At 67.6% G+C, this 17,408-nt stretch overlaps 3 protein-coding genes across 3 annotated transcripts; all 3 read left to right on the forward strand.

Annotated features, from left to right (window-relative positions):
• Positions 1-23: 23 nt before the first annotated feature.
• GHDC (GH3 domain containing) lies at positions 24-3,502 on the forward strand. Its single transcript, XM_068166969.1, has 8 exons — positions 24-340; positions 422-552; positions 669-1,245; positions 1,467-1,650; positions 1,775-1,846; positions 1,955-2,088; positions 2,221-2,309; positions 2,531-3,502. The coding sequence occupies exons 1-8, from the start codon at positions 121-123 to the stop codon at positions 2,729-2,731; spliced, it is 1,608 nt and encodes a 535-aa protein (XP_068023070.1). The 5' UTR covers positions 24-120; the 3' UTR covers positions 2,732-3,502.
• Positions 3,503-4,482: 980 nt separating this feature from the next.
• LOC137455838 (inactive phospholipase C-like protein 2) lies at positions 4,483-14,815 on the forward strand. The gene is made up of 6 exons (XM_068166955.1): positions 4,483-4,703; positions 9,483-11,972; positions 12,169-12,372; positions 12,737-12,812; positions 14,353-14,462; positions 14,628-14,815. Exons 1-6 carry the CDS (start codon positions 4,521-4,523, stop codon positions 14,811-14,813), a joined length of 3,249 nt encoding a protein of 1,082 aa, XP_068023056.1. The 5' UTR covers positions 4,483-4,520; the 3' UTR covers positions 14,814-14,815.
• An 831-nt stretch (positions 14,816-15,646) lies between these two features.
• Positions 15,647-17,234, forward strand: HCRT (hypocretin neuropeptide precursor). Its single transcript, XM_068166956.1, has 2 exons — positions 15,647-16,054; positions 16,635-17,234. The coding sequence occupies exons 1-2, from the start codon at positions 15,647-15,649 to the stop codon at positions 17,076-17,078; spliced, it is 852 nt and encodes a 283-aa protein (XP_068023057.1). The 3' UTR covers positions 17,079-17,234.
• Positions 17,235-17,408: the final 174 nt, after the last annotated feature.

Below are 17,408 nucleotides of genomic sequence, written 5' to 3' on the forward strand. Positions count from 1 at the left end.
CGTCATTTCTGCCGGAGGCGGAATCGCCGCGGGGAAAAGCCGGAGACGGTGCCCCGTGGGCGAGGCGGGTCCCGGTGCCCGCGTCCCTGCTCGGGGGCGGCGGTCGCGCTGCGCTCCGGGATGCTGGTGGCGGTGGCAGTTGTGGTGGCCGTGACCCTGGTCCTCGCCCTGGCCCTGGCCGTGGCCCTCCTCGCCCCCGCCCTGCGGCACCGGCTCGTCCTTTCCGCGCTGCACCGCGCCGCGGGCCGGTACCGGCGGCGGCTGTCGCTGCTGGGCAGCGAGGTGGGGCTGAGCCAGGAGCGGCGGCTGCGGCGGCTGCTGCCCCCCGGCACGGCCCGCGGTGAGGGGGGCGATGGGATGCGGGTGGCGGGGGGGTGTCCCGGGGATCCCCTCCCACCCTCACCTCGGTCCTCTCTGGCAGGCTCGGAGGCCTTTCGGGAGCGGCAGCCGCTGGGGCAGAGCTGCCCCGAGGAGGGGCTGGGGGAGCAGGTGCCCCCGCTGCGCCCCTGGGCCCTGCTCCGCAGCTGCTGGGGCACGGACCCCCCTCTGCAGGTACGGGGGCCAGGGACTAGGAGCAGCGCAGGCACTGCACACAGGGGGGAGGGTGGGGGTTGGAGGTGGGGGGACGTGGGGTGCTGTCCCCCTGACCCCTGCCCCTTCTCGCACAGGGGTCCCTGCTCTACCTCGATGTCCTCCGTGCCACCTTCCCGCAGGCGCTGGCTCCCCAGGGCATGGCCCTTCTCTCCTGGGCACCCAGCGGCCCCCGTGCCCCGGCGGGCTGGCCCCTGCCCACCCTGTACTGCACCCCAGACGAGGCGGGCACCCTGCCCTCGCGGGCTGCTGCCCTGCGGGTGCAGCTCCTCTTTGCCCTGCGGCAGCCTTCTCTGCGTGTGCTGGAGGCCGGGCTGGCAGCAGAGCTGCACGATGCCTTGGGCACTCTGCGCTCCGAGTGGCCCGCGCTGGCCCAGGACCTGGCATTGGGCAGGCTGAGCCCCCAGCCTGGGCTGCCTGAGGACGTGCGGGGCCGGCTGGAGGCGCTGCTGGCCCCCGACGCTGTCCGGGCAGCTGAGGTCCGGGCCGAGTGTGCCCAAGGATTCGAGGGCATCGTGCAGCGCCTGTGGCCGCAGCTGGAGGTGGTGGTGCTAGGGATGGCACACGGTGCTGAGAAGCTCTACCGTGATGCCCTCCACCAGGTTGACTGCAAGGGGATGCCCATTTACTGCCCCTTCTACCGGGCAGCAGGAGGTGAGTGTCCCCTCATGGGGTCCACCAGGGCAGCTGCTGCTGTGTGGCAGCACAAGCCCCCTGCCCCCGCAGCTCTGAGTTCCTCTTGGTGCCACATCTGTCCCTGGAGAACTTGCTTTGTCCTGGCACCAGCTGAGAAGCTCCCCCTGGGAAGGGAGTGAGGCTGCATGGGCAGGGAGGTCTGGGGGGGCTCATGCTGATCCGTGCTGCCCTCTGCCCAGCCCTGCTCGGCATGAACCTGTGGCCGGAGGAGCCGGTGCCCCGCTTCCTGCTGTGCCCTGATTGGGCTTTCTGTGAGTTCCTGCCCTGCCCAGCCAAGGAGGATTCGCGGACGGTGCTGCTGGGGGAGCTCTGGGAGGGACGCGAGTACAGCCTGGTGCTGACGGCGCGGCCAGGGCAGTACAGGTGCCTTGTCCCTGCTGTGGTGGTCGAGGGGGGGGGGGGGGGGGGGGGGGGGGGGAGGGCGCTGCCCATCCGAGCCCCACGCGCCCGGCATCGGCCCCCCCTCACAATGCCCGTGCCCACGCAGGTGCCAGGCCGGCGAGGTGCTGAGGGTGACTGGCTTCCACCGGCAGTGCCCTGTGGTGGAGCCTGTACGCAGGTGAGGACACCGCTGCCCCTCACCTCAGGGGGCCCTGTGCCGGGCAGGGTCCAGATGGGATGGTTCCAGTGGCACCCGTGGCACAGAGCACCCACCCTGGCACTGCAGGGACAGCCAGGTGCTGAGTGTGCGGGGTGAGAACATCCCCGAGGAGCGCTTCTGCCAGAGCCTGTGCCGCGCTGTGGGCATGTGGCCAGGTGCCCGCCTGGTCGACTACGTCTGTGTGGAGAGCGCCCTGCTGGGTGAGTGCCCCCAGAGCCGGCTGAGCCCCCCCGAGAGTGTGACCAGCACTCTGAGAGCCCTCCTGTGCTCTGCTCGGCCCTGGGTCCCGGGGGGCTGGGGGCAGCTGTAAGGGGCTGGTGGTGCTGCTGCAGGAGCCTCCTCAGGGGCCTCTGCCCCCCACTACGAAGTGTTCGTGGAGCTGCGAGGCCTGCGGGACCTGTCGGAGGCGCAGCGCTACAAGGTGAGTGGGACGCAGGCTGTGCCCCGCCCCGTGTCACCAGCGCCGTGGTGCTGGCCCGGCAGATTCTGTGCCGATGGAACATCACTGCGGGGGGGAGCTGGGGGGCATGGGCACAGCTCAGCCCTGCCCAGGGCCTGCAGCTGCCGGCGGAGCCCCAGGCACAGCAAGGGGCTAGGCTGCTCTGCGGGGGCAGCTGGTGCCGAGCTGTCCTCTCTCTGCAGCTGGACCAATGTCTCCAGGAGGATTTTCCCATTTACAAATCCTTCCGCTTCAAGGGCAGCGTCGGGGCCCTGCGCCTGCACCTGCTGCGGCCCGGAGCCTTCCCCCGCCTGCGGGAGGCGCTGGGCTCTGCCCGCCCCATGCCCAGGGTCCTGCGGGAGGAGCGGCTGCTGCACCTTATCCAGAGCAACGTCGTCTCCTAGGGCAGCCCAGGGGGGGCGCAGCCCTCCCACCCTTGGGGTTTGCTTGGCACAGGGGCAGGGCCGAGCCCCTGGTGTGGGACGCAAGGGCAGGGGTGCCGAGTCCTGGAGCGTTTGGCTGAGCAGAGCAGATGGCACTGGTGAGCCTGACCATGCCCCTGCTCCGTGGTAGCAGCAGGTGCTGGTGGGCACCATGCTCCGTGGTACCCTCAGGAATGGGGCAGGACCTGCAGCGCAGCCTAGCCCTGAGGCAGACCCCGGGCGCTCACCAGCAGCCCTGGCCCCTCACCAGGCTCTTGGGGCATGGAGTGGGGCCACAGACACTGATGAGTGTCCTGGGGCTGTTGGGTCCTGCCACCAGTGGCCATGGCTCACCCCACCTTGCCCAGTGCCTTAACAGTGCCCACAGGCATCCGCAGCACAGCAAGTGCCCAGCCGTCCCGAGGGACACTTCGGCCACCACAGTCCGTGGCTGGTGTGGAGGGGACAGCAGAGACCTCCCTGGAGCAGCAGCAGAGTATGGAGCACACGCAGGGAGCTCGGCTCAGCCCCACACTGCGCTCGGGGGCCTGTGGCGTTTTGTCCTCTGGCAGGGATGCCGCAGGCAGGTGCTGGCTGCCATGGAGCAGCCCCTCTGCCAGGCTCCAGCGAGGGCTGCTGTGGGTGTTTAACCCCCAGGATCCAGCTAGGAGGAGTCTCTCCTGAACCAAGGGCAGGAGCTGGGGGGGGATATTTTAATGCCATTATTTTTAATCCTCATTAAAGCCATTTCTTGATGACAGCCCTGACTGTGCTGTGGGGGCTGGGAAGCTGCTGTTCTCTGCTCGGGGGTCCTGGGGAAGGGGCAGCTATGAATATTTAACCAGTCCGGGGGGGCTCTGGGAGCGTCTGGCTGTTGGTGCCAGTGAGGCACCGGGACCCGGGCACGGGGACCGGCCTTGGTCTCTCTGCTCCTTGTTTATTTGAGGAGCAGTGAGGGGGGTGCGGGGGCAGCCTGCTGAGCGGGCAGCTGCTCCGAGTGGGGGGTGGGCAGGGGACGATGCTTGAACAAGGCCCACACAAAGTATCCTCCTCCAAAACCCTGCCGAGGATGGAAACCAGGCTGAGGCTTTTCCCATCCCTGCTGGCAAAGCAGTGGTGGGCTGCGGGTGGGGGCTTGCAGCTGGTGAAGGGGGGAATGCCAGCGGGGCTGCTGGACTCCATGCCCGTGCCAGGCGCCCCCAGGGGCACATGCACCCCGGGGAAAGCCCCAAGCCCCGCACCCAGGAGAGCTGGGCTGGCCCTGGGGCTTCACAAGCGCCCTTGCCCCTGCCTGGGCACCGACCCGCTGGGGACGGGGCGGGGGGCGTGCCCCGCTGGGGAGGGCCAGGGTGCAAGGCTCGTTTCGGGTACCAGGCTACAGGTGCCAAGACTGCAGGGCGTAGGTTGGGTCTGGGTGCCAGGCTGTGGGGTGCAGGTCGGTCTGGGTACCAGGCTGAGAGGTGCTGGCTTGGCCGGGGTCCAAGCGGGATGTCAGCTGCGGGGCTGGGCGGAGGCCGGGAGACCCCGAGCGGCGGGAGGTACCGGTGCTCGGTCCCCGGTGTCCGCTCCCCTCCCCGCCGCTGCAGCCCGGGGCGGGGGGGCCGCAGCCGTCCCCACCCGCGTCCCCGCCCCCGGCCCGGCCCGGCCCCTCCTCCGGGCCGCACCGCCTCCCGCCCGGTCCGCCACTGAGCCCGCAGCGGCGGCGGCGGCGGGCGCAGGCTCCGGGGGCGCCCGGGGCCCCGCGGCGGCCGCTGCCCTGACGCCGCGGGGGATGGCGGAGGGGCCCCGGGGCGCCCCGCCACCGGGCTCGCCCCGCCCCGTCGTGCCGCTGCCCAACGGGCCCCGCGGTGGCGGCGGCGGCGGCAGCCCCGGGTCGGGCTCGGGCAGCAGCAGCCGCGAGGACTCGGTGGAGCGGAGCCCCGCGCCCGCCGCGCCCCGGGCCAGCATCATGAAGGTGAGAGCTCCGCATCGGCCGCGCACCGGGCCCGGCCCCGGCCCCTCCCGGCCTCCCGGGACCGCCGAGCCGTGCCCCTCCCCGGGAGCTGAGCGTCCCCCGGCCCCGGAGCCAGTGTCCCCGGCCCTGCCAGCCCCGCCGTGCCCGCCGTGCCCGCTGTCCTTCGGGCTCCCGCCGTGCCCACGGGCCACTGCAGCCCCGGGTGGGTGCTCGGGGGCCGCCTGCCCAGCCAGGCGCGTGGTTTGCCCTGCACTTGCCGGGGCTGCTCTTGCCGGGGCTGGTACCGCGTCCCCGCGCCCTGCCCGGCACCGTTGGTCCCCAAGGGCAAAGCCTGGCGCAGGCGTCGTGCTCGGCTGGGCCAGGCCTGTCCTCGTCGCATGGTCGTTGATAGCCCCATCACTGTCCCCACGGGTCCGCTGTGTGGCTGTGGGAGTCACCCTGCAGCATCGCCCTGTCCTGCTCAGGGCACCCATGGCTGCCAGTAAGGGGATGCCTGCTCCTGGCTCCGGGGCACCTCTCGCTTGCCCGAGCTCCCTGCAAGGCTCTGAGCCTTGGGCCCAGCCCGGTCTGCTCCTGATCTAGCTGGGGGCCCCCGGTGGAATTGTGAGCCAGGGAGGGTCTCTGGGGGTCTCCCAGGCGGGTGGGCAGGGGGTCACGTGTGTGCGCTCCTAAATGAGCGCCGCTAATTGCCCTGCTCGGTGCTCGCTGACACAATGGTCGTGACCGCCTGGGGCCCGCCCCTCCTCCCCCTGCTCCCGCAGCCGGTTTCCCGGTGTGAGGGCTGTTCCCATGGTGCCGACCCTGCCACGACCTTCTGCTCCCAGGACCTGGTTCCTTGGGCAGAGGCGTTGGCCCCACCTCAGGGTGGCACAGAGAATCTTGTGTCCCTTCCTGGGCTCCCACTGCAAACTGCTGAGGAGTGACTGGTGATAGCAGGAGACCTCCCGGTGCTCCCTTGCAGCCAAGGCCGGTGCCAGGGCACCATCTGTGCCTGCTTCCCCTGGGGACCTTGCCGAGGTCTGCCCAGGGCCAGACCGCACAGCTCGCCACCCATCTCTGCCCAGGGGAACCGCAGGCAGGAGGTGAACCCCTCTGGTGACCCCGCGCTGGGCACATCCCTGGCACCGCCGTGCGTCACCACGGGATTTGGCTTCACGTGAGGGTTGGGTGGCCCAGGGCCAGCGCCGGTGGGGAGGGCGCTGGAGGAGGTCAGACTCGGACAATGTCCCCAGCCTGTGCTGGTCCATCCTGCATTTCCGAGTCCATCAAGGGCTTGATCCTGCCTTGGTGCTGGAGGGTTGCAGGTCCCGAATGGGTTCCCCAGGCTGAGCCTGTCTGTACCTGACGGTGCTGAGCACCTCCATGAGCTGAGGCTGGCAATCAAGGGACAGGGAACTGACCTGCTGCCCATGGCACTGTGCAGGCACTGACTGCCCATGCCATGCTCCTTGTACCCTTGCAGGCATCCTGCTGCCTTCTCAGCAAGGCTCTCCGGTTCCTGAGTAGGTACAGGGGACCCTGTGCCACCTCCTCCACCGCCACTGGCTGAGACCCCTCTGTGCCTGGGCTCTCCCTGGCAGGAGGAGGGTGGCTTGTACCAACTCTGCACAGCAGTTGGGGAAAAGATCCGTGGTGACCCGCAGAAGGTCTGGGCCTCAGCGAGCCCCAGCAGGACCTGGGGAGGAGCTGCCCAAGCCCTAGTCCCTGTGGGATGCTGAGACCGTTCCTGGGCTGTGGGATCTGCGGCTGCTTTGCTGCCCTCAGCTTGCTGTGGGTGGGAGTTGGGGGCTCATGCCCACAGCGCTGGTGTGGTGGCTATGGGGCGGGGAAGGGACTTGGCACCATGAGCCTGGCTACAGCTTGAAGTGAGGGCACGGAGGAGCCGGGGGCAGCAGGCAGGGGCTGGGCAGGGGCTGGCTGCGGGAGGGGCAGGGGCGCATGTGGGAAGAGCTGCCGGCGCTGTTATTTTTCGGGATTTCCAGGCGAGGCCGCGGGAGTGAATGTGAAAGTGAATCACGGCGCCGCTGGGCAGGGGCAGCCCGGGGCTGGCCCCGTGCCCTGCCAGCGGGACCTCTGCCCTACTCGCTTCCTAGGCTGGAAGTGGAGGTGGCTGGAGGTCCGGTGAGCTGGGAGGAGGCTGGCATGAGACCGTGAGAGCGCTGGAGCTATTCCTCCCTGCTGCGGGAGGTGACCTCTCTTGTCCTGTCCCCCGTGCCCCTTCCTCATGCTGCGCCGGCCCCAGGAGCTCGGTGATGCCTCTGCGCTGGGCTCTGTCTCCACGGCCGCTCGCTGGGTAGTGGCAGCTGGTGCTGCGGGGAGTGAATGTGTCACTGCTGTCTTCTTGGCAGGGAACAAACGACGGCAGAAGAGCCCTGGCTGTGCTTGGCCTCCCACTACCTCCGCTCCAGCGCCGCCGGCTGCTGCTGCCTGCCGGCACCCCTGCTCGTGCTGCCCAGCCGGGGATGGGGCAGGGGGGAGGCCGCCACAGCCCCAGAGGCTTTCAGTTCCTCTGTCTGCTGCCATCACGAGCTGCTGCGCCGCGGGGAACCCCCGGGTCGGGCCTTGGGGGGTGACGGGAAGGGCGAGGAGGCCAATGGGCCCTTGCCCATCCCCGGTTGCTTGGCCGGGCGCAATGGCAGTCAGGTGGCGGCGGCGATTAGCGCGGCCGCGCTCGCCAGGGCACTAATCGCCGCTGTAATTGGCTGAAGAGGTACTTAGCACATGCTCTAGATCAGGGCAGCTGCGCTTGGACGTGCCCTCCGTGCCCAGCCGGATGCCTGCGCTTGCCACTGGCATCATGGTTGCCACTGGCATCATGGTTGGAGTGTCTTTCCTCCGTGGAGCTGGCATCTGTGGGTGTGATGTGTGCAGCAGCACTGGCAAGAGCTCTGCCTGCTCACAGCCAGCTGTGTGTGCCAGTCTGATGCCCTCCTGCTGCCGGAGCCCTGGGACCAGGGATGCTCCATGCTGCTGTGATCATGGGTGCCACGTCCTGCATCTGCTGCTGGCCTGCTTGTGGAGCGTTTGTGGCTCCTGCCTGCCCCACTCCTGCCTGCCCCACTCCTGCCTGCCCCACTCCTGCCTGCCCCCTGTGGTGTGTTCCCAGGCTCAGAGATCCACTGGGAAGTGCCTGTGCCAGGGAGCAGTGGATTTTCCCTGCTGGTACCCAGTCTGGGTTGCATAACCAGAAGCATCTGTGGGCAGGAGGCTCCACAGGTCTGCATGTGCCCGGAGAGCAGAGCCTGTGTGGCTGGAGTCTGTGCTGCACATCTGCAGCAGGCACCCCCCTGCCCTTCCCCATCCTGGGGGTGCAGAAGTCTGAGGGGAGAGTGTTGGGGGTTTTGCCCCGATGTGGATGTGGGGCGAGGCCGTGCCACAGGGGTGGGCTGGGCTGGCTGCGGCAGGCGCAGCTGGAGGCAGGTCCCCGGGTGCTGGGCGCACGCAGGCCCCCCGCCCGTGTTTCCTTTCCGGATGGATTTCCTGTTTTCGCCTCGGGGCTCGGTGCGGAGCCGCCCGGGGCTGGGGTGTGTCGGGGCAGGGAGCAGGTCTGCAGAGGTGCGGGGGGTCCTGCCCAGGGGTGAGGGGAGGCTGCTGTGGGTCCAACCATCACCCCCTGGGAGGTGAGGGGTGGGGCTCCCGGCAGTGGGGCGCTCAGACTGCTGCCCACAGGAAGTGTCTGGTGGTTCTGCTCGTGCTGAGTCCTTCTCCACTGGTGTGACCCACACTGAGCCCATGTCACCTGTCCCCATGGCCCTTGGCCAGGGCTGTCTGGCTCCACATGGGCAGATCCAGAGCCTTCAGGGTCAAGCATGGGGCCGTGCTCACCATGGGAGGTGTGGAAGCTCGAGGGGTGCTGAACTGGTCACCCCCTCTCCCTCAACCTGGGCAGCTGGGCAGGAGCTGCCCCTGCTGGAGCCACCAGGGATTAGAGGTGACTCACCATAATCTTGAAGAAGTGGATTAAATCCCTCCTGCTGCACTGCTTAATGAAATCCATCCCATAATATGCTCCCAGCCCTGCTGTTCACCCTCATCCCGTGCCCCCTCCTGCCCTGTGGCTGCAGAATCTCCCTTCCCCGCCAAGGGGCAGGGCTGACACAGGGGTATGGCCAGACTGTGGGCACAGGGTGCAGGCAGTGGGCAGCCTGAATCCCCTGTGACCCTGCATGAACAGCAGCAGCTCTGTGGGATGGGGCCAGGAGCCTCACTCACCCCCAGTGTGTGGCAGTTGGGGGACCCTGTCTGGGGCTCCCTAGTAGCATCACCTTGGGATGCCCCAACCATGGTGCCTGGGGGCATGGCCTGTGCTCCACCACAGAGGTGGGGCTGCTGTGGGCACAAGCTGGTCCTGCTGAGTGCCTGCTTTCCTCCAGTGTCCCCAGGCCGGGGACCATGCTGGGCTGGCCATGTGTGGCTCCAGGGTGGGTGAGCAGTGGGGAAGGATCCGGTGCAGGGCCGGGAGCAGGAAGGAAGGAAGGAAAGCAGAGTTAAAATAAACCAGGCAGCGAGTGTGGGGGAGGCCAGGGCTGGGGCTGGCCCCCAGCTTCCAGGGAGAGGATTGGGCTGGGGCAAACTGGGATTTGTGTGGTGCTGGTGCAGCCTGGGGCACCAAGCTGTGCATCAGGGCTGGGGTGGAGAGAGCAGGAAGGGGGCAGGAGCTGTCTGCCCTCTGCCCCCTTAGAACCATAGAACCATCTTGTCTGGAAGAGACCTCTGGGAGACCTTTAAGGTCTGCAGGCCCTGCAGTTAACCCAGCTCTGCCTTCTCCCACCCCTGCAGGATGGCTCCAGGCAGCGGGCACCGCAGAAGAAGAAGACAGTGTCCTTCAGCACCATGCCCAACGACCGCAAGATCAACAGCACCGGCGCCTGCATCTCGCTGATGCTGGAGGGCTGCGAGCTGAAGAAGGTTCGCTCCAACTCGCGCATGTACAGCCGCTTCTTCGTGCTGGACGCCGACCTGCGCTCCCTGCGCTGGGAGCCCTCCAAGAAGGACTCGGAGAAGGCCAAGATCGAGATCAAGTCGGTGAAGGAGGTGCGCGTGGGCAAGAAGACGCCCGTGCTGCGCAGCAACGGCCTCTCCGACCAGTTCCCGGACGAGTGTGCCTTCTCCATCATCTACGGAGACAACTACGAGTCCCTGGACCTGGTGGCCAGCTCGGCTGAGGTGGTGAGCGCCTGGGTGATGGGGCTGCGGTACCTGGTGTCCTACGGCAAGCACAGCCCCGAGGCCCCCGGCACCACCCACCCCAGCCTCCGCACCTCCTGGATCTCCTCCGTCTTCGACCTTGCTGACCTGGAGAAGTGCGGCCGCATCCCGGTGCCCCGAGCTGTGCAGCTGATCAAAGCGCTCAACCCAGGCATGAAGGCTTCCACCATCGAGCTGAAGTTCAAGGAGCTGCAGAAGGCCAACGAGTGTCCCGGCGCGGAGGTGGCCTGCGACCTCTTTGTGGAGGCCTACTGCGAGCTCTGCACCCGCCCTGAGATCTTCTTCCTGCTGGTGCAGTTCTCCAGCAACAAGGAGTACCTGGGCCTGAAGGACCTGCTGATGTTCCTGGAGGTGGAGCAGGGCATGGAGGGGGTGACGGAGGAGAAGTGCTTGGAGATCGTGGGCAAGTATGAGCCCTCCAAGGAGGGCCGGGAGAAAGGCTACCTGGCCATCGACGGCTTCACACGGTACCTGCTGTCCGCCGACTGCTCCATCTTCGACCCGCAGCACCGCAAGGTGTGCCAGGACATGGCACAGCCTCTCTCCCACTACTACATCAGCTCTGCCCACAGCACCTGCCTGCTGGAGGACAACTTCTGGGGCCGCTCGGACATCAGCGGCTACATCAGCGCCCTGAGGCTGGGCTGCCGCAGCATCGAGCTGGTGCTGTGGGACGGCCCCGAGGGGGAGCCTGTGGTCTACACCAGCCCCTCGGCCGCCTCCTGCGTGCCCTTCCGCACCGTGGTGGGGCTGATCGACCAGCAGGCCTTCGCCGCCTCCGCCTACCCCCTCATCCTCTGCCTGGTGGTGCGGTGCTCGGCCGCCCAGCAGCGCCTCGCCGCCCAGTGCCTGCGCAAGACGCTGGGGGAGAAGCTGTACCTGGAGCCCCCCAACCCTGCCGCGTCCTACCTGCCCTCCCCAGAGCAGCTCAAGGGCCGCATCCTCATCAAGGGCAAGAAGCTGCCGCCCGGCTGCGAGGACAGCGAGGGGGAGGTGTCCGACGAGGAGGAAGGCTGGGAGCTGGCGCGGCGGCTGGGCCAGGAGGACCGGGAGGCTCCGGAGGGGGGTGGCCCGCGGCGGGTGCGCCTCAGCCGGGAGCTCTCGGAGCTGGTGAGCCTCTGCCAGGCTGTCCCCTTCCAGGACTTCGAGAGCTCCCGGCGCGGGCAGCGCTACTGGGAGATGTGCTCCTTCAGCGAGGTGGAGGCAGGGCGCTTCGCCAACGAGTGTCCTGCCGAGCTGGTCAGCTACAACAAGCGGTTCCTCTCCCGCGTCTACCCCAGCCCCATGCGCATCGACGCCAGCAACATGAACCCCCAGGACTTCTGGAAGTGCGGCTGCCAGATGGTAGCCATGAACTACCAGACGCCAGGGCTCATGATGGACCTGAACGCAGGCTGGTTCCGGCAGAACGGAGCCTGCGGCTACGTGCTCCGCCCTGCCATCATGCGGGAGGAGGTCTCCTACTTCAGTGCCAACGCCAAGGACTCCTTGCCTGGGGTGCCCGCCCAGCTCCTTCACCTCAAGGTGATCAGTGGGCAGAACCTGCCCAAGCCCAAGGGCTCGGGGGCCAAGGGGGAGGTGGTGGAGCCCTACGTCTGCGCCGAGATCCACGGCATCCCGGCTGACTGTGCCGAGCACCGCACCAAGACGGCGCTGCAGAGCGGGGACAACCCCATCTTCGACGAGAGCCTGGAGTTCCAGATCAACCTGCCCGAGCTGGCTGTGCTGCGCTTCGTCGTGCTGGACGACGACTACATCGGGGATGAGTTCATCGCCCAGTACACCATACCCTTCGAGTGCCTGCAGCCCGGCTACCGCCACGTCCCCCTCCAGTCCCTGGCCGGGGAGCCCCTGCCCCATGCCACCCTCTTTGTGCACGTGGCCATCACCGACCGCCGCGGGGGAGGCAAGGGGCACCGCCGAGGGCTGGCGGGCCGGCGGGGCCGGCGGGTGCGGGAGTACACCTCCACCAAGGCCACCGGCATCAAGGCCATCGATGAGGTCTTCCGGACGGCCACGCAGCCGCTGCGGGAGGCCACCGACCTGCGGGAGAACGTGCAGGTATGGAGCTCGCTGGGGCACAGGGGGAGCTGGCTCCTGAAGGGGGGACCAGGGCAGGAGTGTGAGCAGCTCAGGTGGGTTCCCCTCTTCCTGGGGGATGTGCAGGGGAGAGCTTGGAAAACTGGGATGCTCCTGGTGGGGAGGGGTCTCTTGGGGGTCCTCCAGAGCTGAGTCTGACACCAGTCTCTGCCTGCAGAACGCTCTGGTGTCCTTCAAGGAGCTGTGTGGGCTGACACCGGCTGCCAACATGAAGCAGTGCATCCTGACCGTGGCCACGTGGCTGCTGCACAGCGACAGCACCCCCAGCGTCACCCTCAACCTGGCAGAGCAGTATCCCCCCATGGAGGCCCAGGGCCCCATCCCCGACCTGCTGCGCAAGGTCCTCACCGCCTATGAGACTGTAAGTGGGGCTTGGCTCCTCGTGGGGTCAGTGGCACTGGGAGCACCGCTCTGCCCAGGACAGGGCACCCCACGGACCCTGTCCTCTTGCCCAAGCTGCCTGCACCCTGCACTGGGGCCAGCTGGTGGCACAAATCCCATTAACCACCACAGCTGGAGCCACTTCCTTCCTTTGTGCTGGAGGGGCCCCGGGTGCTGGCCAGGTGCTGGTCACACCACACCTGGGCACATGCACTGTGCCTGATGCCAGCTGCTGTCCCAGAGTAGGGGGGCAGCTGCTGCCCAATGCAGTTCTGTCTGCTCTGCTGGGGGATGCATGGGGCCAGGGGCTGCCCCTGCCAGGCTCAGACTGCCCCTCTCCCCAGATGATCCAGACCAGCCGGACGCTGATCGAGTCGGCCGACGCCGTGTACAGCAAACTCATGCAGGCGCAGCAGGCAGGTGGGTCCTGGTGGGGCAGACCCAGCCCCAAGAGCTGGGGGGCACATTCCTGGGGAGTTGCATATGGGGGTGTTGTGCCTGGGCTGGGGGCATGCACAGCTCAGTTCAGGGGTCTTGCACCAGGCTCCAGAGCTGGGCACAGGCATGGCCAAGCGTGCTGAGATTTTTGGCTAGGCACCTGCATGGAGGAGGGCAAGGGGGCAGCTGAGGGCAAGGGGGCAGCTGTGTGCTGGGAACAGAGTTCAGCAGCAGAGCAGCTGGGACCAGCTGGCCATGGGCCACGAGGCCCAGGTGCCACTGGGCCAAGGGCTGCCTGTGCCAGGGCAGGGTGCAGGGTGGGTGGGCTCCAGGGGCTGTGCAGGAGGCAGAGGAGCGGAGGAGGCTGATGAGGAAGGAGGGAAGAGTCATTAGCTGCCGAACACCAGAATATAATTAGCAGCAGAAATAACAGGCTGGGGCTGATGGCAGAAGTGGCAACTGACTGTGATGACTTCCACAGCTCATGGCTGAACCCACATGGGCAGGTGCCAGCTCCCTGCCCGGCTCCCCACAGTCCTGCCCTGACCCCGGTGGCTGCCCAAGATGCTCATCCCGCTCGAGGCACGGACCAGTGGATCCTGCGGGCTGGGTCCTGTGGGGATGCCTGGGGCACTGCCACCCCGCAGCTCCCTGTGGGGCTGGGAGAGCAGCCCCGAGCTGGAGGGGCCAGGAGGAAGTAGGGGCCCTGCTCTGCCCCTCAGCTGGTACCAGCCTCGCTGCCAGCAGCCCTGTTTGTTCCCCGGAAATCTCCCTGAGGTCTTGGCTCCAGGCTCTGCCACTGCTGCCAGCCTTGGGGAGTGACGGGGGGGGACCACAGCCTGTGGGGCCAGGATGCAGGCATGGCAGGGCTCTGCAGCCTTCTGTGCCACTCTGGCTGCTGGAGCTCCACTGCTGTGCTGGAGGGGTCTGGAGGGGCTCTAGGGCATGTGGCTACCACTGCTGCCTCTGCCCAGCCACTCATGGTTTGGGGGCTGTGACCCCTCCATGCCCAGGGTGCTGCCTGGCCCTGCTTTGACCCTGGTTGCCCTGCAGACAAGCCCCTGTGGTACCAGCGTGGACCAGGTTCTGGGGGCCCAGGGGCTGGCAGCGGTGGGCACAGGGGTGGGGGCGTGCTGATTGACAGCACATGGGCGAGCAGGCTCGCGTGGGAGCCCTCGCGTGGGCCCGGAGCCGGTGCTGCGTCAGGAGGGGTAAATATAGCAGCGGCTCATGGGCGCATCACGTGCTGCATGCTGCGGGGGCTGCCCTGCCAGGGGGCCCAGCAGCCCTGCTCGGAGCCCCCCAGGTGGGCTGTGGTGTGCAAGAGTCACTCCTCTGCCTTTCGAGCCCCACAGCCTCCAAATCGCCAAACGGTGGGGGCTCCCTTGGCGCGTTGTCCCTGGCATAGAGGGAGCTCGGAGCTGCTGTGGCAATGGTGAGCCCACCCAGCCTGCACGCCCGTGCGGGGCGAAAGGCGTCCGTCCCGTTCCGCCCCGGTGCTGAGCAGTGCTGCCGCCCGCAGGCATGGACTTCCACAAGGAGCTGCACCGCATCGAGGCCAAGGAGGGGCTGCGGGGCCGCAAGCTGCAGAAGGCGCTGGAGAGCTTCGCCTGGAACATCACCGTCCTGAAGGTGAGGGGCGAGGGCTGCCAGCCCTGCCCTGCCCTGCCGTGCTCCCCCGGGGATGCTGTGGGAGTGCTGGGGGTGGCACAGCCTCATTCGGGGGGGCCAGGCGGTGGCAGCGCCAGCGGGTGGTGGCTGTGGGGCAGCCCGGGACTGACGCCCGTCCCCGCGCAGGGCCAGGCTGACCTCCTCAAGCATGCCAAGGCCGAGGCGCTGGACAACCTCTGGCAGATCCACAACGCAGGGCAGTCCTGCGGCATCGGCAGGAACGGTTCGGCATCGCCGGAGTCCTCTCGGCTGCACGCAGCGCTGGAGCCCATCCCCGAGACGGAGGGAGGTGGTGACACCGCATCCTGCTGAACCCGGCCGGGGGCCTGGGGACCTGGGCTGGGCACAGCCTGGCAGCAGGAGCCCCATCCTGCCCACAGACGGGCACCCGGCTGCCCGCAGGCTCCGTGTGCGTGGAGGGACACACAGGGCTGGGCTCCTGTGCTCTGCCAAGGGGCAGCAGCAGGGAGGTTGGGAGGGAGGTCGCCTCTCCTGCTGGCCCCACCTCGAGCTCCTGGGTCCTCATCTGTCCCCTGCCATCTGCTTCTGGAGCAAGCACCCTGCTGTGGGACTGGCAGGGATGCTGGCACCTGGTGCCTGTGTGTGTGTGCCTGCTGTGCCAGACTCCTGCTGTAAAACCAGCCCGGGGCTGGACTCCTGGCCCTGTCCAGGGCCGTGGGTTTTGCCTTCACTAGTTGCAGAGAAAACCTGCCTAACAGGAAGGGTCCTGGCTGGTCCCTGGGTGCCAAGGGTCTGGGAGGCTCTGGGTTGCAGTAAGCTGGTGGGGGAGCACTGCCTGGGCAGAGAAATGTTGAAGCTCATCCCCCAGGACGAGGGCTCTGTCCTCCAGGGTGAGGAGTCCCAGTGCAAGCAATGGGCAAGGTTTGGTCTGGGGTCAGACCTGGGCTGCAGCACAGCATAAAGAGTGTGAGACCCACCCTGGACCCTGCTGCTCCCTCCTGGTGTGGGGCCAGGTCAGGACAGGGTCACCAGAAGGGATGTGGAGCAGCAGTGGGGAAGGGTAGCATCATCCCTCCCTGGCACCAGCTGAGCACAGGGTGACAGCTCTCTCCACATCAGGGAGCTGTGCGTCTGTGGGCACTCCTTTGTCGGGAGGTAATTAGCGTAATTAGCCTAATGGGGCCATGCAGAGCGGACCCAGTGCTGTCCGGAGCAGGCTGCCCGGCACTGACCTTCAGCCTCTTTGTGCCAGCCCAGTCGCGGAGCCCATGGGCAATTACAGCCTCATTAGTGCCACACGGCCCGGCCGCCGTGCCCGGCGTCGAGCAGCCACACAAAGAGGAGCTGCAAATGAGGGGAAAGGCCTGGGCTGGTCTCCGAGCTACGGCCGCGCTGCGCCGCGTCGCCCAGGAGCCATCTGCTGCCGCCTGCCCCGGAGGTATTTTTGGCAGCACCATTGTGCCAGGCCCTATAAAGCGGTGGCTGCGGTGGATGGCACAGGGCGCTGTGCTCTTGGCTGCCCGGCAGGATATGCCCCAGTACCACTCGACCACCTGAAGACCCCGGGAAGGATGGAGGTGCCCAGCGTCAAGGTGGGGCCAGGAGGGCAGCAAAAGGAAGGAGTTTGGGAGGTGGGACCAGGGGTCTGGGGAGGTCTCCTTTGGTCCTTCCCAAGGTTCCTTGCACTCGGGAAGTGTGCATCTCCTCCCCAGGGTCCCCAGTGTGACAATCAGGGAGGTTTGTGTGTGGACCCCTCGGAAGGGCCCTGGCACGTGGTGCCCATGGTGCTGCCCATGGGTGCTCCTCCCGTGGCACTGGGTAGCAATGGGAGGGTATTTGCCACAGCTGCCCTGTGTCGGAGCGGGGCAGGTTGGTGAGGGCAGCCCCACCTGGCTGCTGGGCAGAGCATGGGTGGTGGCTGGGCCTGGGGGGGTTGTGAGGAGCAGCATTCCCAGCTCCCTTGGAGTGTGGTGCCGGCTGTGCCAACAGTGATGCTCCAGGTGCATTCCGGGTGTGGGGCTGAGAAGAGTGGCAGCAGTGGACAGGGCAGACAGGAGCTGAGACACTGGCAGGCATGGCAGGAATGGGGAGCAGCCCTGGGGATGTATGGAACCCAACCCCTCCCTGGCAATCCCAGCTGCCTGGCACTAATGCTGCCCATTGCTCTGGCAGCTCCAGCGAGATGCCTGCCTCCTGCTCCTGCTCCTGCTCTGCTCCCTGGCTGCTGCCCGCCAGAGTCTGCCTGAGTGCTGCCGGCAGAAGACCTGCTCCTGCCGCGTCTATGACCTCCTGCATGGCATGGGCAACCATGCAGCTGGGATCCTCACACTGGGCAAGAGGAAGAGCGTCCCTCCAGCCTTCCAGAGCCGTCTCTACCGCCTGCTGCACGGCTCTGGCAACCACGCTGCGGGCATCCTCACCATGGGCAAGCGCGGGAAGCTCCCTGGCACCGCCTGCCACGACGCATCAGGCTGCCCCGTGGGCATGGATGCCCAGCCGACGCCAGCGCTGCGAGGAGCTGATGCCAGCCCTGCCAGCCCCAGGGAGTGCCAGGGACACTCGGGGAAGGACCTGCCCAAGAGCCCAGCCCAGGGAGATGCCAAGAGTTTTTACTGAGTGAGGTGGGGCAGCGGGAGCAGGGAGGGGGCGCCTGGGGGGGTCAGATCCCGGGGCCGGTGTAAATAGCACTTTTCTGTACCTCCTCCTGGCAGAGCCCGCTGAGGGCACTGCGGGCACCGCTGGCCTTTTACAATAAATGGTAGCCCGATGTCACCTGGCTCTGCCTTCCTCCCTGGGAGGTGCGGGGGGCGGCACAGCTCCGCTCTGGGGCTGGCACCTTGCCGGGCGGTGCCTCGGCATGGGCTCAGCCGTGGTGCCTACACCCGGGGTGCGCATGGGCACAGTGTGCAGAACCGGGACGGGGGTGAACCAAGCCCTGTCCAGGAG

The sequence above is a fragment of the Melanerpes formicivorus genome, unplaced genomic scaffold (genome assembly GCF_026170545.1).
Source record: "Melanerpes formicivorus ecotype bairdi unplaced genomic scaffold, bMelFor1.0.p_v2 SCAF_112, whole genome shotgun sequence".
Classification (NCBI taxonomy): domain Eukaryota; kingdom Metazoa; phylum Chordata; class Aves; order Piciformes; family Picidae; genus Melanerpes; species Melanerpes formicivorus.

Coding starts and splice junctions, on each gene's coding strand:
- GHDC (XM_068166969.1), top strand. CDS start 121: ATGCTGGTGGCGGTGGCAGTTGTGGTGGCCGTGACCCTGGTCCTCGCC. Junction 1,246..1,466: donor CTTCTACCGGGCAGCAGGAG/GTGAGTGTCCCC, acceptor CCCTCTGCCCAG/CCCTGCTCGGCATGAACCTG. Junction 1,651..1,774: donor GCGCGGCCAGGGCAGTACAG/GTGCCTTGTCCC, acceptor GTGCCCACGCAG/GTGCCAGGCCGGCGAGGTGC.
- LOC137455838 (XM_068166955.1), top strand. CDS start 4,521: ATGGCGGAGGGGCCCCGGGGCGCCCCGCCACCGGGCTCGCCCCGCCCC. Junction 12,813..14,352: donor CATGCAGGCGCAGCAGGCAG/GTGGGTCCTGGT, acceptor TGCCGCCCGCAG/GCATGGACTTCCACAAGGAG. Junction 14,463..14,627: donor GGAACATCACCGTCCTGAAG/GTGAGGGGCGAG, acceptor GTCCCCGCGCAG/GGCCAGGCTGACCTCCTCAA.
- HCRT (XM_068166956.1), top strand. CDS start 15,647: ATGCAGAGCGGACCCAGTGCTGTCCGGAGCAGGCTGCCCGGCACTGAC. Junction 16,055..16,634: donor TGGAGGTGCCCAGCGTCAAG/GTGGGGCCAGGA, acceptor TTGCTCTGGCAG/CTCCAGCGAGATGCCTGCCT.